We start from the raw sequence: 21,620 nt of genomic DNA on the forward strand, positions 1-21,620 counted from the left end.
ATAAAAAGTACTTTTAGGGACAGTAAGCCATTCAAATTGTCTAAAAATTATTGATTAATGAATTGTTCACCCCTTTTTATTTTTTAAGGGGAGATAACTGATATTTATGAGAACCTAGACTCATTCTGTAAATAAGAAAGATACCATACATATTTATTTGTGCAAGTATAGAGGCTGATGGAACTTCATCTCCTGTGATGGGTATTTTATCCAAGTCTACTTCCTCAATGCCAACTGTCAGAAAATTATTGCCAAATCCTTTTATTAAAAAATGTACTGTTAACAGTTTAAGTTTAAAGGGGAGATAACTGATAATGTTTATGAGATCCTAGACATTCTAAAAGGTAGAAGGTTATATACATATTTATTAGTGCAAGGATTCGCTCACAAGACCTTATTGTTCCACAGCTCAATTATATATCCTGTGATAGGCATTTACGCTTCTGTAGATATTGTGTCTTTCTTTTTTGACCTTTTTTTTTCTTTTACTCACATTGTAAGCCACCTGGATATTAAAGAACAAAAAAAAAAAGAGTATATGAAATATCATGCTCTGATTAATAACACTCATCATTTAATTAATTAATTTAATTTGTTTGAGAACTAGATGCGATTCAAATAAATTTACGAGACCTACTTGCTAACATGTAACATTATAGTGGCACCCAATGAAAAAAGGCAAGACTCACATATTTATTAATATTTAACTCCTGTCCACTGACAGTTGAGATATTGCTATTGACTGATTCCGATTCAGGCTAGATCTAATTGTTTCAGCCAACTGTAACTCTAGACTTTATGAACTTTATTATTCTATACAAATTACAAAGTCATTTGTTTAGCTGAGTTGATCTCTTGGCATGATATTTAGGTCTAGACTGATTTTATTAGACTTTCATGTATTGCAACAACAAGTGGTCCACCTGTGATTATTATTAGAACTTCTGTACATAATACATTAAGTCAGCAACTGTAATCCTTTGTTTGATTAAGTAATTGTCAAAGAGTTCTGTCATTGTATAATCTAGAACTCTCCAACACTACTCTTCAACAGTAGAGTTTGAGATATTGTATAAAAAGAGTACAATTGTTTACACTGCTTTGGACAACTATGAAGGTTATTGACAGTGTGAAGGAGAATTCTCAGTTACACTTAGAGCCATATGGACTCATCGTTTAGACCAGAAAAAAATTATTGCAAAGAACAATTTCGAGGTTAAGCAGAGATTGTTGATCAGCTACAATACTGGATGCAGTGAACGACGGTGCTTCCAAAGAAACCTGTAACTGACAATGTCTGAAGCCTCTTCCCAGCCAGTGTCCACTGCTCAGAGGTCCTTGATGAAGGTGTTGCACTAAGTTATACGAGGACATCACCATCTGTGCTTTCCTTGTTTCAGACTCCACTAGGGAACTATATTTAGATATGTACTTAATCTGACACTTACCTAATGAGATCTTCAATTCAAGCAAGAAGGGAGTGAAAATAAACCAAAATAGTATCAACTGAAAGATATTCCAACAATGAAAGACATATGTCAGCAGAAGAAGACGTATTAAGGTTATGATTTAATACAGACATTGTTAGCATAATTACAGTAATGTCATATTGTCTTATACAGACATTGGAGTTCCAATTACATACAATTATATATTTAGTATTGTTGGGAGCATACATCTTATTAGTAAAATAAAGAAAGAAAATGTATAAATCCAATACTTCATATATTTTGAAGGCTAAGAAAGAGAGTGTCTCCAAATATTTAAGATTATCTAGACCATCACAACGACATCTGACTCATCCTAGAATGTCCATCCAGTCCAACTTAAGTCCAAGTAGTTCTTCTACACAGGTAAATAGTAGCGTTCTAGTTTTACTCATTGCTCTTTTTCTTTTTAACTATCCCTCTCCTCTCCCCCCACTTGAACTCATGTCTTTCCCCCTCCCCCTTCTCTCTTTACATCCCCTCTTTTCTCTGTAGTTCCTTATCATACTCTTATTATTCCCAAATCTCTTTCTGTTTCCTTTCTCCTCTTCTTCATTTTTTTTCTTTCTATTTCCTCTTTCATTTCTTGAATTCTTCTCTTATCCTTTTATTTTCCTCTCATGTCTTTATCCTTCTACTTACTGATTTTTTTCTCTCACACTTTCTCATCTCTCTCATCACCTTCTCTTTATCTCTTTCTTCCTTCTCTTCTTTCTCTTTCTTCCCTTCTCTTTTTTTTTCCATTACCCTTTTTGTTTTTCTCACATTCTGCATCTAACATTTGTCAAAAAAAAAATGTAAACTATGGAAGAACAAGAAGATGAAATATAGATTGAGAAATCTATCATTCCAAATTTAAAAAAAAGATTTTTATTACAAACATTTTTGAAGGTCTATTGAGGTTTGTAAATTGAACAAGATTTTACCCAGCACACAACAGGAACATTGTCTCTGTAAGGGAAAGTAATGTATTTTGGGTGTATTAGTTTCAGTTCAATCGCATTAGTTCAGTTGTCATATAAACATGTTTTAAAGTTTTAAAGGGAAGCTACTCTTGTCATAGGTATGAAAACAGATCAGATTTTGCGATAAATACATACTAAAATGAAACATTTAGTATTGGAATTCATGCAAGCTTAAAATAAGAAATGCAATTGATATTATTTTTTAACAATCCTGTAATCCAAGCGTATTAAACATGTGAATAAGGCAATCTATAGCAAAGAATTGAAAGGGACAAAAAAACAAAAGAACAACTTTCTTATTAAGTCAATAACAGTTCAATAAAAACATTCTTTAAATACTTACAAATAATTTCAAGTATGTCAGCTACCTGGTTGCATGTTATTCGCTTTAGACTGGTCATCATAATGTTCTCGAGTTTGAATCTAGCCTGCTTCTATCCCTTGCTATTTCCTGCCATCCTGCATGCAGTTTGGATGTGGAAGTAATAATTTTCATATCAGATGGAACACCTAAAACTCATAAAACAAACAAAAGAAACAAAATGAGAGCTTGGAATTTTTGCTTTAGATTTACATAGTGAAAAGCATTTTGTGTTTTTTCTAAATGATTGCCAAGCCCAGCTCATGGACTCCATCAACATGGGTAGAAAGAAGATATATAGCTTGGGCTTTCTCTCTGTAGCTATTTTCATGGATGTTGTGACATTGTTGTTTTCTTTTAACCTTTCATGTCGTATATTCAAAGTATCTCATCTCTTTCTCCCTTTTCTCAGACTAGTCAATTTGATAGTGGCACACAATAATGACAAGAAGAGTACAAACACTTAAACAAAATGTTCTATTGCATTTATTATCACTGGTACTGAAACCTAAATGGAGTTTGAAGCTTTTAGTAATGAAAAAATTAAGAATTAACACGACATGTAAGATAGAACAAAAGCAGCACTAAGGTACTAAGGTTATTAAGAGAAGGTGGTGACAAAAATATGGCAAAACATATGCAGGCCTAGATGGGGATTGAAACCATTGACCTTGACCTGGCACCATGGCCTAGTAGTGGTATATCACTGGTACAGGTATGATAAATATTCTTACCTATTTTAAATTATCGACTCAAGTAATGCAATGCTGGCTGGTGTACTTATTGTTTTAGGTCAATATAATGGAACAGCCAACAGACAACCAGGGAGAAAATATACCAGCAGCAGACAGCATGTCTGATGTACCAGAAACAGATGAAGATGAGGCTCTGTATAAAACTAGTAAGAATATGTTGAACTTGTATTTAGTTCTCAGTTTCTCTTTTCTCAATCATGTGTATTCTTTCCAAATTTGTTTCAGTATCAGAAACTGTCAGGTGCTCTCTTCTATGTCAGGTTAAAGTAATCTGGTGCTTTAGCTGGTCTTTAAGACACCTCTCTTGTTAAAGTAATCTGGTGCTTTAGCTGGTCTTTAAGACACCTCTCTTGTGCTGACCATCTTTTAGTTCACCAAAAAGCACTGCCTTTGACATACGGTCTTGCCCCCTAGTTCAGCGTAGCTGTCAAACTATTATAAGCAACTCCTATATACTGTCCGTACCAGCATTTGCAAGTACGTCATTATTTGTAGTGTGGTCTAACCAATGCATGCCCATGGTAGAACGCATACATCTTTGGTGCAAGCTTTCAAGAAGTCTTAGTTGCTTTCTGTATAGCACTCATGACTGATCCATGTAGGAGGGTTGACTATGTATCTCCAATGGCTGCTTGGTCATGTGGTATGTGGTCTGTACTGTTGTCTTAACAATCCTGGATTCAAGTCCTGCTTGCTACCATCTCCTTGCCATCCTGAAAGAGGTTTGGTTTAGATAGGATGTAATAATCTTCAATTCTGAAGGAACATCCAAAACATTTAAATCAAACAAACAAATGATTAGAATGTGATTCTGGCTTCTCAAATGTTGTACACATTAAATACACCTAATACTGGTAAAAAAAATATGCAACTGAATTTCAATGAGTTTCAAGGAAACTGTGTAAAAAATAATACATTTCAAAAAAACTATTGGGAAATGAGAAATGCCAATTATCTTGTTTCTAAGGCTTAAGTTTTGTATTAACTACACAGCGATCTGGTTTCGATTCAGATTTTTTTGTCTGTTGACATTTTGTGACACTTTTGCTTAATTGATTTTGTATCCTCACATTTCCAGGTGTTTTCAAATTCCTGGATGAGTACTACGACAGTCTGCGACACCAAGCTGAGTTGGAAGAGCAGAAAAAAAGAGCATTCGGAACAGGAGAGGCCTCAACAGATCAAGAGCAGATTATCCAGTCAGAGCCCACTAAACACAAACATAGGTAATTATAGTTGACCTTTTATATATAGTGTGGCTTAATTTTTATCAAAAATCAACACACTGTGGATGTGTTAATCTATAAAATTTGTATTTCATTTCTTTTGTTTCGTTTTTTTTAAATATTATTCAATAATTGTAAAAAGTAGTCTTTAATTTTGTTTACCTGCGGGAGCATATTTTACTTCTCCAGACAAAGTACTGTAAATTTAAACCTGCACCATAACACTGTTACCTTCTTTGCTTATTGTATTATGAGGAGAGAATGAAAAAAATAGCGAACGCAGAACCATTCCATCAAAAGTATAGAAACCAAATTCAATCAATAGGGAATATCCTATAACGTGCATTTATATTACCTTTCTTACAGTTTCATTAACAATGAGATGATTAGTGTGTTTAAATTTTTATTTCCACTATGATATTAAGACATAGGCTCTAATCAAATAGTAGACTTAAAGAAGACTGAAAATGATTGGTAAACTTGTAACTTGGATTCTTGCAATCATTGACAAGAAATCAAATTTATTTCACATGATCTTAAGGTCTCTTTTTAGTGACACCAAAAAAAGTAATAACTATATGTTGTTGTTTTTTTTTACATATCAACCTTCTCTACTATATATATCCAAATAAACAGAGACGGTCATCACAGCAAGAACAAGTCCGAGAAACATGTAAGTATGAAAAAACCTTAAACGTGCTTACACAAGCACATCTAAATAATATCTGTTTATTTATTGGTGCCTAATAGTTGATTCAGACTGATTGTAAGAATGTGGGGCCAATGAGTTAAATTCAGTTTTCTGGAAATCTGGCCAGCCGATTGTGCGGTAAATACTTTTGATAGTTTCATGGTATTTGGAGGCTGCTTAGGGTGACACCAAAAAGCTCCTAACTTCACTATCATCCCCTGCAGTTTAGTCACTTTACATTTTGTATTGTTCTGGGTTCTATATAGTTTTCATCAGTGCTTTTTTTGTAAAAAAATATTGCTGGTACTCAGTAGTTGATTGCCTAACTTTTAACTACTAAAAATTAATAACATATGTTAAAATACAAGAAAGTAATAATTTTTTCAGAAAGGTGCTGGTACGCTGTACCGATGCGTACCGTCACAAAAAAAGCCCTGGTTTGCATAGCACCACAGAATTATCTTTTTTTTTGAAGTAACATGGGTAATATATAAAATAAGATAATGGACTTGAAGTGTTTGTCAGAGCTTGACATAGCATAGTCTAAATACTTGTTTTTATTTTGTAAAATGTTTTACATGTTTCGGATGTTCCTTCAGAGTTGAAGATAATCTACTTCCTAGTCCAAACCTCCTACAAGATGACGGGATGACAGCGGGCAGGGTTTGAACTCCGGACCATTGAAACATTCAAATGTCAGTTCAGCGCACATCCTGCACGACCTGGCAGCCACACTTTTAATAAGACTATAATTATACACCATGAGCTATAAACCATTTACTGTTATGTTGAGATTGTTTTTAAGCACTTACAATTTTGTATGCAAGAGATTTGTTTTAAATAAAGATTAAGTCTATGTCTATTTTGTGCTCCTACACTGCAGATACCCAAACAAGAAAGTGAAAGTTCAAAGTCGCGTTCGTTAGATAAAAGTATCAACAATGCAGTTATCTTAAGTAAAAATAGGTGCGTAGAACTTTATTTAGTTTGTTAGAAATATGTATCTTTAGTCTTGGTCCATTGTTTGTCATAAAGATCACTACCATCATTTAGGGTTTCAACATGCAGAGTTACAAGAAAAGCTGAGAAATAACATATACAGTAATTTATATATATTATATATACTGGCTTATAAGTATATTAGAGAATGGAACATATCTAAAGTTTTTATACCTTGATAAAAATTTCAAACATTTTGATTCATAGACATTATATGTTTATATGCTTATATAGGCTCATAACAAAGAAAACAAAGAAAATAAAAATTTTGGTCTTAATAACTTAAAAACAAGAGATTTAAAAATTGTCCTTGAACATTTATTTACTTATTTAACTCTTTAATGAATAATGCCTACAAGCGGAATAACCCACTGACCTGTCTGTTCATGATAAAGATTTTGAAGACCAAAATAAATTTTAGAATACAATATTTTAAAAAATTGTAACCGTCAAACTAGAGTTTTACCAGTCTTGCCAATTATTTAGTTATTCTTTTCACAAAGAATTATGACTTTCAAATTTCTATGAAAATCCTTAGAGCGGTTTTCAAGAACTGTATGAATTTGCAAACTGAATAGAGGAATAAAAAAAAAAGCAATAATAAACAGGCACTTTGTTTATTCTTATTTTATCAAAATCAATTAAAGCTAATACCTGACATATTGTGAAGTTACAATAATTTTGATGACTGCACTTAATCTAGATATGTTTTGCACATAGCTACTAAAATTGCTGAATTAGTTTCAATTTTTAGAACATGAAAAATGTTAATTTTGCAGACTTTCAAATTGTGGTCAATTCTTCCTTAAATATTTCAAAATATGTTATTCCTTAAATATTACAAAATATGTTATTCCTTAAATATTTCAAAATATGTTATTCCTTAAATATTTCAAAATATATTAATTATATAGTAACAAAGTTTGAGATCTGAATATATGAAACGAAATGCATTGTTAAAAATGTAAACATTTCAATATAAAAGCCTTCAGTTTTTTTGTAGTGATATTTTTCTGTTGTTCATATTGTTCTTATTTTAGATTTTTTTTTGTACTCTAGTCAGACAGAGCAGCCTATGTCTGAGGACAATAAAGCCATTAACAGACGTAGTTCACTTGTAGAACGCCTTCATGAAGAATTCAAAGAAACAAGAGAGGAACTAGCTATGCATCTTCATGGAGCCTTGGACCAAATGGAGAGGTACATACTTGATCCTGAACTTTGCTTTGCATCTTTTTTTCCCCCATACTTTTTCTCCACCTAAACTAATCTGTAATGAAATGGGAGTCAACACTTGAGATATTTGTTTACAAATTTTTGTACTGGTTGACTGGCATAAAGTTACTTAACCATGAATTGAACTAGGACACTTGTATTTATACACTTCTTGTCCCTGGTAATTAAAGTATTAAATTATAGCTTTTATATAGCGCTACTTTCATGCTTAAGCATGCTTTGAGTGCTATGGTCCAATCTCATTTGTGGACCAGTTGGGGGGTATCTGGGAGAAGGTTTTCAGTAAACACAACTCTGCTTCATAGGTAGCCAAGCCAAGTTCAAGCCTACTTTACCACTCGACCATGCTTTCCACCCATATCTATATATAATTCAAAAAAATTTTCGGAAATGTTAAGCTTCCTGAAAATGTTTGACAATTTGTGTTTTTGTTAGAAGAGCCTTGAAGGATTGATTAGTCCATACTGATTTTCTTGCCCTTCCTTTCTATATTGAATAAGGCTACCCAAAGCATATTTACAATTTTCTTGATTTAAAATATTTCTATATCTTACACTCAACATGCAACCATTTATAAATGTTATTTTATGAAATCTAATGAGATTATAAAGGATATATTTTGGCTTGCTTGTAGAGAGCGGTACACAAAATGCCAGAAAAAGTTCAGCACTCTGAATACCGGATCTGTAAGTTTCCATAGAGCGGTGGAGGCCATGAGAAAGAAAGGAAGGCAGTTGTCTATTAGGCCTGAAGACATCAGGAGACAGTCATCTTTCAAGGGACATTGGTAAGAAAACTTGTAATTAATTCTTTTCAACCACATTGCCTTGTACCCTCTAGCTATCCACTATATCCACCATGTGTTATTCCCTCTAGCTATCCACCTTGTCCATGGAGCCTTGTCTCTAGCTAGTCCACCACGTTCATGCAGGCATATCACCATGCCACCTCTGTCCCCCACGCCTTGTTGCCTTCATTCACCACACCATTTCCCCTAATCACAAAGCAGAGTGGCTCAATCAATGGGCATCAGGAAACACAGGCAGAGCCATGTACAAAGAAATGACTATGCCTAACAAACTGGACAGTATTAACTTCCTCCCCTGCAAAGAACAATCTACAATTTTCCAACTAAGAACAGGACACACACCTCTATTAAATTACCATCTGAACAAAATAAACTCCACACAACTCCCCCTTTGCAGACACTGCACCCACCCTTATGAAACCGTAAATCATATCCTCTTTGAATACCCCTTCCTAACCCTCCTAAGGCAGACCCTACTTCCACTACAGCCCAACATAACCAACACCCTGTACGGCAGTGCTGAACAACTGAAGAAAACACCACACTTTTTTTCCTTGGCACAGTCTGCAAAAGAGCTCACAGCTCAGCAGCAATAAAGCTGGCTAGAAGAACAAGAATACTCCTTAATTCACATGTGGACAAAAGGGATTGGCTCAAAGTGCACTGAGCATGCTAGGGGATGAAAGACATGCTAAACAAGAACAATTTAAACAAAAACTTGTCAACTAATTTAGGTAAAAGTTATTTCTTTTTCTCCACAGGTATTCAGATTTACTCAACAGTTTGCCCTATGACCTGAAAGATCTGTGGTACTACAAGATAGTCTTACACAAGTTAAGCAAACATGGTCTGGTAAGCAGGGGAATCATCAATGTTTTTTTTTCATGAGATAATCTGTGTTCTTGTTTTGAAGTGTTTTTAAAGTGTTCAATTTCAGTGTGCTTTAAACACAATGATTGTCTTTTGTTTCTTTTTATGTTTTGAAATTTAAAAAATAATAATAGAAAATTACAAATAGATAGAAACAAACAAAAAAAAAAGAAAACTTATAAATGAATTAAGAAAATTATACAAAATATAAATGGGAAAAAAATAAAAAAATAATTTTATAATTACATATAGATTAGAAAAATTACAAATAGATTTTAAAAAAAATTAGAAACTATATTAAAAAAATGACAAAATAAATTTGGTACTTGAATAAAAACTTTTCTCTAAGTAGGCCAACAACATAATTAAAATATTTTTATTTGATCACTTAAGTTAGTCTCTGACTTAATTGATAAGTTGTAGAAATTTTTTTCACTTCTTTGTTAGAAATTGTTAGTAGATTTCATTGTTTAAAAGACTTAAAAAAAAAAAAAGAATTTTTTGAGTTTCTAGTTATTTTTCTAAATAGAAATATTTCGATTTCGTTTATTTTTAATCCCATTTGAATATCTTAATAAACTTTTTAGGTCATTCTTGATGATGATGAAGTAGGTTGTTAATCACTGATCTAACATTTCTTTCTTAGTTCATATTAATACAAGTATGCTTTGTGTATTTTTCACTGTAGCCATCAGTCTAACACTTTTTTTTTTAAAACATCAATATTATGCCGGTATATGTATATTGTCTTTAATTATTACAATGCAAATCTTTTGTTTTTTTTCAATTAAGCTATAGCACAACAAAAGTTTAAATAAGGAGTTAATTTCATTTCCAATCCTACATTTTCTTTTCCTTGTAGCTTCCTATTCAATTTAGTTATATACAAATGATCAATTTTAAAAATTTCTTGCTCAATAAAATCATCCTAAATATGTTTGAAAAAAGAAAAAAAAAAAGATTGATGCAGATGGCTGCCTGGTTGGTGTTGTTGCCACCCTTGTCATGAGTTTGAACTCTTCCCACTTCCATCCCCTGCCGTCTGCTGCAGGTTTGGGCTAGGATATAATAATCTTCTTTTCCAATGTCAGAAAATTATGAAACAAAAAAAGCTAAACTTATGAGCCAAAAGAGTTTGTACTCAAATTATGTGGCTAATGCTGTGGCTTTTCTGGATACTGCTAGACAATCTTAATTGTCAGGGAAATCTGTTTTTACCTAAGAAATGTAGAAATATCATACATCGTTTCTTTGCTATAGAATTATTGACAAGAATACATTTATGACCTGTTTTATTAGTGGCATTATCTCTTCTTGAGAATCTGATTGAAGAGAACTAACTTTAATCACATTTAGTTAAATCCTCCCCTCCCCCAGTAGCAGCTTCTTGTTTTTTTTATGTAATGTAAACATTTTATCAAACAAATCTTCTTATTTTAATTCAAGCAAGTTATATGCTCCTTATTTGGCTTTTGTCTATTATATCATAAATTAATTTTATTGCACACCAGTATCAATGAGCTTTTTAAATAACCACACCTAACCACACACTCTCAGTTGCACATCAGTATCAATGAGCTTTTTATAACCATGAGATAACCTTACATCATATTACTCCCAGATTATTACACTAGCTGTTGTACCTATAATCAAAATATCTTGTAACATTTTCATGCTACTTTTATCTCAGTGAGTTAAACGGATGCAAGTAAGTGTTTTGTTTGGTTTTGCATTGAGCTTTGCAGACGGTATGTTGATTTCACTCCTCTTCCATAAAATTGTGGTTTTAGTTTTCTCCCATTTTATTGCATGTTTATAAATTTAAAATGAAAATAAAATTCTCTATTGAATTTATTTTTGTCACATTAAAACATTTGTTTTAAAGATTTGGCTCATTTTGAAGAATAAGGAATTTCTACCTATAGTCAGATCTTATAAAAAGATAAATATATATATTGGGACAAATAAAAGCATTTTAATTAAAAAAATTAAACAAAAATTGCATCTTTGAGTTGCATTACAAGTTCTGATCTATTCATTTTCCAATATTGGTACTTAAAATTTTATGTTCTTATTCAGATTAGATTATGTGGAAGATTTAATACTTTTTATTATGTTTATGTTTAAGGGGATGTCATTGCTATTAAATGTCAGGCCAATGGGTGTTAGACATGCCACATATACCCCTCTACTTTCTTAGTGGGAAGCGTGGTCCGGAGGCTAAGTACACTTGAACTTGGCTTCTCTTGGCTACCTATGAAAGGGGCTCGAGGTTCGACACCCGACTCAAGCAGAGTTGTGTTTACTGAGCACCCAAAGGCAACACGGAAAACCTTCTCCCAGATACCTCCTCCCCCCACTGGTCCACAAATGAGATAGGACCATAGCCCTCTGAGCATGCTATAAGCATAAAAATAGCGCTATATAAAAGCTATAATTTTAATTATAAATGAATATCAAATATAAATGCATTTATCTGTCCATCAATTGTGTTTCCATGTAGAGAGTTCAGTTTTCCAGAGTATTTGTGTACCTCTGTATAGAGTTAGAATGTAATAGGTGTGATAAATGTGATAAGATATAACTTCACTCTAAGCGCTTTGCTTTATCTTTAGACTATGAAGTAGCTTCCACTATAACCATGTTTGCATGTATGTATATGAATATTAAATCTTTTCTTCTACTATATGCTCTTAACTTCGATTATCCTTGTAAGACATTTTTATTATAAACTGATTCAGTATACCACCAATTATTTCATTTAAAAACCCCATAGAAAAAACTGTCTAATATGTGGGAGAGGTAGGGGTGGCATTTAACTGTTTGCATTCAATTGTTTTACATTATGTGTTGGCCTCCTTCTATTATAGAAAGACTATTGTTCATCTCAAGCACCTTTTCATGTGACTGTGGAGCCCGATTCTCGAGAGACTCTTCCTGACCATACATTACGCAGTTTAGGTTGGCATTTGCTTTGGTGGTAGAGGAGCCAGACATTTTTTTTGTCTGACATGCTTTTCTTCTACAGCTGAGTACAATGCTTTTTCACTGTCCAAAGCTTTCTTGGTCACCATCTCTCTCCACATAGTAAGGTCTATGGTTATGTCTTCCAAGTAGTCAACATCAATGTAAACTGAGTTGAGGTCCCATCTGATTGCATCAAAATATTGGAGGTGGAGACAACCAGTTTTTCTTGAGCCTGTCAGGAGTTTTACATTAAGAATTCCTTTCAGGATATGATTGTCCTCCATCCAGTCCTCTATCCAGTCCTCCATTCAGTTAACATGAACAAGGCAGTGGAGGGGGTATTCTCTGAGTATTGTAAAGATTGGGGGGGGGGGACCACTTGTTCGAGCAAGTATCTCAGTGGTACACACTCTTTCTTGACATGTGATTTTCAGGATCTTTCAGAGTGAAATGAATTTAATTTTCTGTCTTCCTTTGAATAGGTGGTCCATGTCTCACTGCCGTACAGTATTGTGCTCAAACCACCATTTTAGTCATTGTAGTGAGCTTCCAGTTTTGTTCTGAATCTAGCCAAGTTCAATGCAACCCTTCCCTCTGCATTTTTTATCTCCTCCTCTACAGACAGGTCATTTTGAATCCCATTATAAAAACTTATAAACCTATTTTTTTTGGAAGTAAAAAAAAAGTAATATGCAGAAATAATTTTATATGAATTCCTACTTTATGTTGAAATAATATTTTATACTAAAAATTCATATTTTGTTATTCATAATTTTGTAAATAAATTCATATCAAATACTATACATATTTACATACTTAGATACATATTACTTTAAGAAAGATTGAGTCTTAACCTTTCTATGGGGCAGCAATATAATAATAACAGCAGGTAACAGTAATAACATTTTATTGTAAACAAATTTCAATTCAATTATTAATGAAGGAATCTTTCTGAAATTTTTATAACATGTTGCTACACAGCAAGAGCTTAGGTGTGAAATTTCAATTAATTAGGATAATGAAAAGCTGTCAAATGTTTTACATTTTTATTGTGACAGAAGTGTGAGTTAACAGTAGGAAATTCAACAAACCTGTTAGCTGTTTTTTCTTTATGTATTGAACATGATGCATCATAACTGTTTTTAAAGAATATTTTTAAGTGATTTTATTTTAGCACACATGTCATAGTTTAGCCTTGCATGTATTGTTTGAAAGTACTAGGCTATAATCAATAGGTGAATACTGTAGGCTAGATTTAGCTTTATAGCATTAAAAATGATATACTCTTGGATTTTAAGTTCTTTAAATTATTTCCCTTTTTTTTTTGTGGGATCTGCTTTTAATAGCATAAGGGATTAATGCCATGGAACATTTTACTTAATTTTTTTTTTCATTAAGCTTTCCACACTCAATCTATTAACTGCATAAGCACAAAATTAGTTTCATAATTCTACAATATTTATTTTAGAACATGTTTGCTATCATGCTATCAGTAACCAAACCTAGCTAATGTGTTCATTTTGGCATGACACAATATCAATGGGAAGCTAAAGGCTGAGACAATAAATGATGCATACATATGACACATATAAAGACAGCACTAGGGACCAAATGACACACTGTGTACTTGGCACTGTTTTGCTGCTAGGTGGAGTTGTATCAGAGGGTCACTGGTTCTTGCTCTTGCAGTCTCCTATTTCGTTATATTTAATTCACCATTTTCTCTCATGAAAAATGTGTGTCCCTAGTGCTGCCTTTATAAATGTGATATATGTGGCATGACACAGGTCCCTAGATTGGAATCCAGTGCTAGAAGTATTGAACAATTTTAACTCAACATATAAGTATCCTATATGTTTGTTATATAAAAATGCAAATTTGGAATTTACTTTATGTAGTAGATTTTATGTTTAAGAATGAGTCATTAAAGGTTAATATTTTGATTTTCAAATGTAGATAATTTTGGGAGAGCAAATACCTACTTATAAAATGGCAAAAATTATGATCTATATGAATTTATATTTCTAATTTAGATAGGTGACTTTTTTTTTTTTGGCAATGTAAGGCCAACATATCTTGTCCCAACAGTCATCAAATATCCAATGCTGGTCAGAGGGCTTCATCATTAATCTTATGTATAGTTAAAGTGTTGAATTTTTTTTTCTTTTTTTATGATAGTAAAAAAAAAGATTTAAGTATCTTTTTAATACAATAACATTATCATTAATAATATTTGGCATCTCATTGAAATCTATATTTTGTGGTTCCCAGTAACAATGGATTAATGGTTCTGTTTTGATTCATTTTGGCTTGTAGGACACCGTTTGGGTCTATATATGGGGTTACATAGAGCTTTGAGACACATGGGTTTTCAGAACTGTTTTGAAAGGTTAAAACATCCTTTTTTTGTTGTTTCCAGGTTGGAAGTCTAAACAGACACAGTGTTCTGAACTTTCTGAAGGCTTTGCAAAATCTTCGAACCTGGGAAATATGTCACCCTGACATATCGGCTGCCATTGAATTTTGCAGAGAAAAAATAGTTGATATGACAGTGAAAGAGTATGAAGACTGGTTCTCCAAGGCCTTCCCACAGATTCGTCGTCCAATGACAGCGCCAGCTGTTGTTAGTAGAGGTCATGTCTCAGCAGAAGGCAAGAAAATTGAACTTCCCAAGAGTGCTGGAAGTAATAACTATAGACTAGGCCTAGGCATCAACAGCCAAGCTAACAGCTTTGTCTCGGTGGCCAATGGTTCTCAAGGCCGTGTGAGGATGACCCAATCTGCTGTATTGAAAACATAAATTATGGTTTTACTTATATTAAAAAAAACTTTGTTCAATATCACTTGTTGTTTAAACAGACTCTCTATGTTAGATTCAATTTAAATATTGAACAAATTTTGTTGCTTCTGTATTATGTATGATTATAAAACATTGTTCCTGTTTATGATAGGATGGAGAAAAAAACATTTTTATTGTGTCTTAACTGTTAAACTTTAAGATTTAAATGTACATGTACTGTTTAATTCAAAGTAAATCACATTTAAACAGTTGTCATTTTTAAAAAGCTTATATCAACTCACTCTGTCTGTCTGTCTGATCAAATGTTTGTACACTTTATTTCTCCCACACCCAATCTCGGATCAAACTGACATTTTGCACAATTATTTATTTTACCTGACAACACAAGAATCAATTTAAAAAATTACATTAATTAACTATTGGTAATTAATTATTTTGTTTGATATCTCAAACAAGGGAAAGAATTAGTACTTAACTGAAGTGGTGGTCTAAGCTGAATTAGTCCCCTATATATGTCATTGTCTGAGTCATGAGAAGCCTGAGAAGGCTTGAGCCTTGAGTTTCAAAAATTTTTATAAATGCTTTTTTTTTTTAATTGTTACTGTAGATTTAATTTAATATCAATTTAATTTAATATCCAAACTAATTGATACAACTATGCTTATTATAAACTTTTGTATTTTTTTAAAGTTTGTTTTTCTATTTGCTTGTTTATTATTAAAATTAAAAAGAATTCTACAAATCAATAGCCCAGCGAAATGAAATGTGAAGTATTTTATTGAAAGAATACCCCTTTCATTTCACAAATTCACAAGTGTTTACCAGCTTTACACATATTGAAGTGTTTACCAGCTTTACACATATTGAAGTGTTTACCAGCGTTTCACATAATGAAGTGTTTACCAGCTTTTCACATATTGAAGTGTTTACCAGCTTTACACATATTGAAGTGTTTACCAGCTTTACACATATTGAAGTGTTTACCAGCTTTACACATATTGAAGTGTTTACCAGCTTTACACATATTGAAGTGTTTACCAGCTTTACACATATTGAAGTGTTTACCAGCATTTCACATAATGACAAATTCCAATGAAACTGAGGATATAATAAAATAATGCTTAGCAAACAAATATTTTTATTCAGATGTACGTTTAAGCATTTCTATATCTTAAGATTTCAGAACACATACTGAATTTTAGTACTGACATTGTATTTAATTTTTTTTAAGGCATTACTTACTAATGCAGTTCTTACTGACTATCCTTGCTGTGCTGATAAGGAACTGTCATATTGAAAAAAAAACAACCCCTTATTCAGATATTACATTCACTAGGGCAGGTGATATAAAGGTTATCTGTTTCTAAGACTAATGTCTAACAACGGTGTTATGTGGCCAGCATGACCAACCGCTTTTACTTTCCTCAACTAATGTCAGGTACCCATTAGAGGTGGGTGGACTCAAGGGGTGCCCTAAAAGATGTGAGCCACCACGCCCCTTAGCCATATTGAGCTTTACTTTTTAAAGTGCAAGACATGGTAATGATGTCATTGTACTGGTGCTGAACACATTTCTTGCAATTGTACTGTTTATCATTTGTATAGTAATTAATAAACAAAACTCTCAAATCCTATTCAAGGAGAAAAATCACAAATTGTTTACATTTCACCTATGCTTGTCTATGCATGTGTGATTTTTGATTATTCCTTTTTTAAAGACTGATTTTTGTTTTATTGCATAGAATAAAAATATTTCTTACATTTTTGTCCCCAATATTTTATGTACTATTTGGTGAAGTCTTCCAAACATGATGTTGTCTTATGATTAAACTTAAGGACAATCATTTCATGTTCTTATTAGTTACTGCGATGTTAGAGGCTCATTAGCTTTGGCTGCCTACCCACTTAGAAGGAGAACTCTGTTCAAACCCAGTGGCATAGCCAGGGATTCGGGGGCTTGACCTCTTAAGTGGCCCCTGCATTTTGACATTTGACATCATGACATGAGATAATGGCGATAAAGGAAAATGTGTACAAATGCTCCTTCTTCCCTAGTGCTATTAGAGCATGGAATGGGTTGCCTGAGCCAGCCAGGAAAAACCAGTGACTTGGAAGAATTTAAGTCATTGGTTAATATGCATGACAAAATGCATGACGCGTAGGACGTAATCATCTTCTTTTTTGAAGTAACGTCTGTATTATATAAGATAAGAAGAAACTGCATTATGAAATGTTCCCAAACTTTGCAGCTCCTTTGGAAACATCAGCTGTGTGGACAGTGTGGAGAACTGTGTTGACAGTGTGGGGAACTGCCATGTGGTCAGTTTGGGAACTGCTGTATGGAGAGTGTTGGAAACCACTGTGTGAGTGACAAACACCTTGACAAAATTAAGCAACATCACAAAGTACACAGAGGTGGTGGGCTGGGAAAGGATTAAGGAGTCAACTCTGAGGGAAAATCAGGAGCTGGTGAATCTTACACAGGCATACAGAGCTACACTCTGAATGTGACACTGCTGTTCCCAAACTTTGCAGTGCCTTTGGATACCGGGCTAGTTTTCCCCTGCAAAAAAAATATATTTACTAAACGCTAGAGTAATATGATGAATCTTAGCCAAAACATTAAATAGCTTTATACAACACTTCAAGCAAACAGCAAAGTATATAAGTAATCTGCCACTGACCAGTCCTATAGAAGCACCTAAAAACTTCAAAAACATTTTTTTTTAAATACTTTTAAAAACAAAATAAGCTTATACGAAGTGTAATTGTATCGATTACTTTCGACCAGTCATGTAATTAAATCTGTAATAGATTTAGACCACTGTTTCCCAAACATTTTCCCCGAGGCCTCAATAGGTGTTCCACAAACAACTAAAATAATTAACTAGTAGCCTACCCGTGAATTAAGCTCTCTTTAAAAAAAAAAAAAAAGTAAAGTGTTCCGCAAAATACTCAGAATGGGTGAAGTGTTCCTTTAAGGAAAAAGTATGGGAACCACTGATCCAAACCAACAACAAATCTCTGCGATTAACATAATTTTTACCAATTGTTTTTGTTTAATGCGCTGTGATCCTATCACGTGTTTGGACCAGTTGGGGGAAGAAAGGGATATCTGGGTGAGTTTTTACCGTATTCGCTTTTTAAAAGCATTTATTACAAAATGCGTAGGTGTTTTATGCTCACAGCATAGCAAAATGGGGCGCTTCTTTAATATGGATAGCAACAAAATGTGCCCTACAATGAGGTCATCAGGAAATGATGTTCTAACAGAAATAAGATTCAGATTTTTGATGTACTCAAGATGCTATTCACCCTAAAAGAAAAAAAAAAAAAAGTCACGAAGCTGCAGCAGTTAGAGTAAAATTAGAAACATTCAATACCATTGTAACGATTGTTCTGTTTATTGTCGAGCACTAAAGTGTAATATCAATCAACTTTGTTTTTAAAATGTTGAAAAATAAGCATCTAGATCTACATAAAGCTATGCGCCAACCTGAGCAGATCTATAATGAAGTAATTCCTTTGAGAATTGACTTGGAGAGTGTACTAATGAGGCTACTAAAGCAATCGGCTAATAGGCTATAACTGTTTAGCGGTTCACCTTGGCATAAAAAAAACAACACGTAGTCGGAAGCTACCAATCAAAATAATTTATTTTGTAAATAAAGAGTCATACAGTACTGTCATGTCGCATTGCAGTATAAAAAGAATTGATACGAATACAGTAGATATTATATGCTGTCAGGGCCGGTCCTAACAATTTCGGGGCCCTACGCGAGACTGACTGCGCGGGGCCTAGTTTGGGTTGGAATAAGGATAATAAGTGAAAATTAAGATTTTGTATTAGAAAAAAATTTGACTTTGAATTTTATCCGTTCTTTACTAAGTACGAAATTGCGATCAAATTAACTTTACTTTACGAACATTGTAGCTATGGCATATTTATATGCTAGTGACTATAAAAGTAAATAAAGTATTGGAACTTCCAATTAATTTGAAAATTCGCCCGATTTTATTAGGCCTACATGAAACCTGACAATGCCTTTTTTCTTTTATCTCGTTTTCCGCAATGAATGGCACCCACAAATGAAAATTGTATCTATTATTCAGGAGATTTTAATAAATTCAGATTTCCAGGAATTTTTCGTATATATTTTGCAATTTAATAATTACACATAGAATTAGCGCGGGGCCTATGAAAGAGCGGGGGCCCACTTCGACCGCATAGGTTGCAGTGGCCTAAGACCGACCCTGTATGCTGTATACTTTTGTCCGCCATAGAGAAAAGGGACGAGGGTGTGTGAGAAGGAGTCCTTGTTTTGTACTGTGGCATAGCTCGTATAACTAATTCGGACAATCAGAATCCAGAAAGTTTGACGATAACGTATTCACTCATTCTCCAATAGGCTACTGTGCGTATACATCGGGTTGTTGTGAAAACCCGTGTTTCAGTGTACAAGAAAAATATTACATTTTCCTTGGAAAGTTGGATCTGCAAAAGTCAATAGACCACTGTAGGCCTACACTTTGTTCTTACACCAAAGACTAAAGGCGGCATTTTCTTTTTCTATTAAGTTGTTAGGCACGAGAGCTACTGGAAACCAATAAGCAAATGAAAGCTGCTGCGACTGGAAACATCTTGATAATAAACTTCAGCGGCAAGAGGTTTCTGTAAATCTTGTTAAAATGTTAATCAAATGTTTAAATGTTTCGGATGCTCCGTCAGAGTTGAAGATAATCTCCTTCCTTGATCCGGACGTTATGGTGGAGAACACTTCGAGTTTATGTAGTTAAAAGTACAGTACATATGTAAGATAGTATGTTTTCTAACAAAATTAAGGCCTTCGCCGTTAGAGGCGCACGATCCCGATATCGTGACGTGGTACGAAATATATAGTCTTCCCTTACGGCTCAGGGCCCCTCATATGACATTCGCCCAGGGCCCCATGCACTGCTAAGGCCGCCTCTGCAAAGAAGCCTGTCAAAAAAAAAACAACTTACCAAATCTTTGCTCAATACGAAATTTGACTTGTTTAAAAATCATGCATGTTATTTCTCACTTTGCAAGTGTTAGTTTGTTCAGAAGAGCAATCATTCTCAAAGTTTCGGCCATTCTAGAAATGTCGACCATTCTCAAAGTTTCGGCCATTCTAGAAATGTCGACCATTCTCAAAGTTTCGGCTATATTCTCAAGGTTTCGGCCATTCTAGAAATGACCATTCTCAAAGTTTCGGCTATATTCTCAAGGTTTCGGCCATTCTAGAAGTTTCATCCATTCTCGAAGTTTCGTCCATTCTCGAGGTTTCGTCCATTCTCGAGGTTTCGTCCATTCTCGAGGTTTCGTCCATTCTCGAGGTTTCGGCCATTCTCGAGGTTTCGGCCATTCTCGAGGTTTCGTCCATTCTCGAGGTTTCGTCCATTCTCGAGGTTTCGTCCATTCGAGGTTTCGTCCATTCTCGAGGTTTCGTCCATTCTCGAGGTTTCGGCCATTCTCGAGGTTTCGGCCATTCTCGAGGTTTCGCCATTCTTGAGGTTTCGGCCATTCTCGAAGTTTCGATTGATATAAAAAAAAAGTTCTAAGACACAGAGCAAGTTGGCTTTCAGTAATGTTTCAATTGAGCGAAAAATGTAGGACGTAGGCCTGCTGATTTCGGACATTGCTAGCCAGAAGACCACTAAAAAACGAACGTTTAGTAAATAAGTGTGAGATCCATTTACTGTTCATTGATTTACAAAGAACTAGATTGTTGGTTTTATCAACGTTTAATAGTTTGACACATAGACATAGTAGATGGCTGCCTGGTCGTGCGGTTTGTGCGCTTGACTGTCGTTCGGATTTATCGATGGTCTCGGGTTCAAACCCTGCCCGCTCCCATCCCCCGTCGTCCTGCGGGAGGTTTGGACTAGGAAGTAATTATCTTCAACTCTGAAGGAACATCCGAAACATGTAAAATATTTTACAAATATAGTTTCTGAAGGTAAATGTTTATAACGGGATAAAATCAAATAAAGCTGCTTGTTTATTTGAAACATTTTTTACCGTTAGAAGCGATTCAACATTGAGTTCTAAGACACTGTTACTTGAACGGAGTCAAAACTGAATCAAACGGAATGATTGTCGTGCTGTAGGTCACTAAACAGAAAATAGACAAAAACAAATAAAAATAAAGCCATGGATATAAAAATAATTTTTACAAAAGTTCTCCTACGGGCCTTCCAGACCTTGCAATCTCCAGGCAAGGTGATGTAGAAGTCATCTGTTTCTGCGGCCGAAGCTAACGAGGGCATCATGTGGCCAGCACAACGACCAGCCACCTTTACGTTTCAACAACTAATGTCAGGTACCCAATAGAGTTGGGTGGACTCAAAGGCGCCCTCAAGATCCGGAAATTAAAAATCCCAGTCTTCACCAGAATTGGAACTCGGGACCCTCGTTTTGCTTTACCACTCAG

General features: G+C 34.1%; 1 protein-coding gene across 8 annotated transcripts in view; it reads left to right on the top strand.

Annotated features, from left to right (window-relative positions):
• The window catches only part of LOC106072352 (coiled-coil domain-containing protein 60-like), a 38,977-nt gene extending 22,051 nt beyond the window's left edge, over positions 1-16,926 (top strand). For 6 of the 8 annotated variants that reach the window (XM_056015558.1, XM_056015565.1, XM_056015560.1 and 3 more), the window contains 10 exons: positions 1,737-1,853; positions 3,606-3,714; positions 4,647-4,794; positions 5,431-5,467; positions 6,369-6,451; positions 7,544-7,684; positions 8,355-8,507; positions 9,290-9,380; positions 9,986-10,006; positions 14,785-16,926. In XM_056015558.1, the coding sequence (XP_055871533.1) occupies positions 1,737-1,853; positions 3,606-3,714; positions 4,647-4,794; positions 5,431-5,467; positions 6,369-6,451; positions 7,544-7,684; positions 8,355-8,507; positions 9,290-9,380; positions 9,986-10,006; positions 14,785-15,165 (1,281 nt within the window). In that variant the 3' untranslated portion in view covers positions 15,166-16,926. Of the gene's footprint in view, positions 1-1,736; positions 1,854-3,605; positions 3,715-4,646; positions 4,795-5,430; positions 5,468-6,368; positions 6,452-7,543; positions 7,685-8,354; positions 8,508-9,289; positions 9,381-9,985; positions 10,007-11,088; positions 11,107-14,784 lie in introns of all 8 variants that reach the window. The other 2 variants (XM_056015566.1, XM_056015564.1) reach the window with 2 other exon arrangements.
• The last annotated feature ends 4,694 nt before the right edge of the window (positions 16,927-21,620 follow it).

This window comes from Biomphalaria glabrata, chromosome 17 (assembly GCF_947242115.1).
Source record: "Biomphalaria glabrata chromosome 17, xgBioGlab47.1, whole genome shotgun sequence".
Lineage (NCBI taxonomy): Eukaryota > Metazoa > Mollusca > Gastropoda > Planorbidae > Biomphalaria > Biomphalaria glabrata.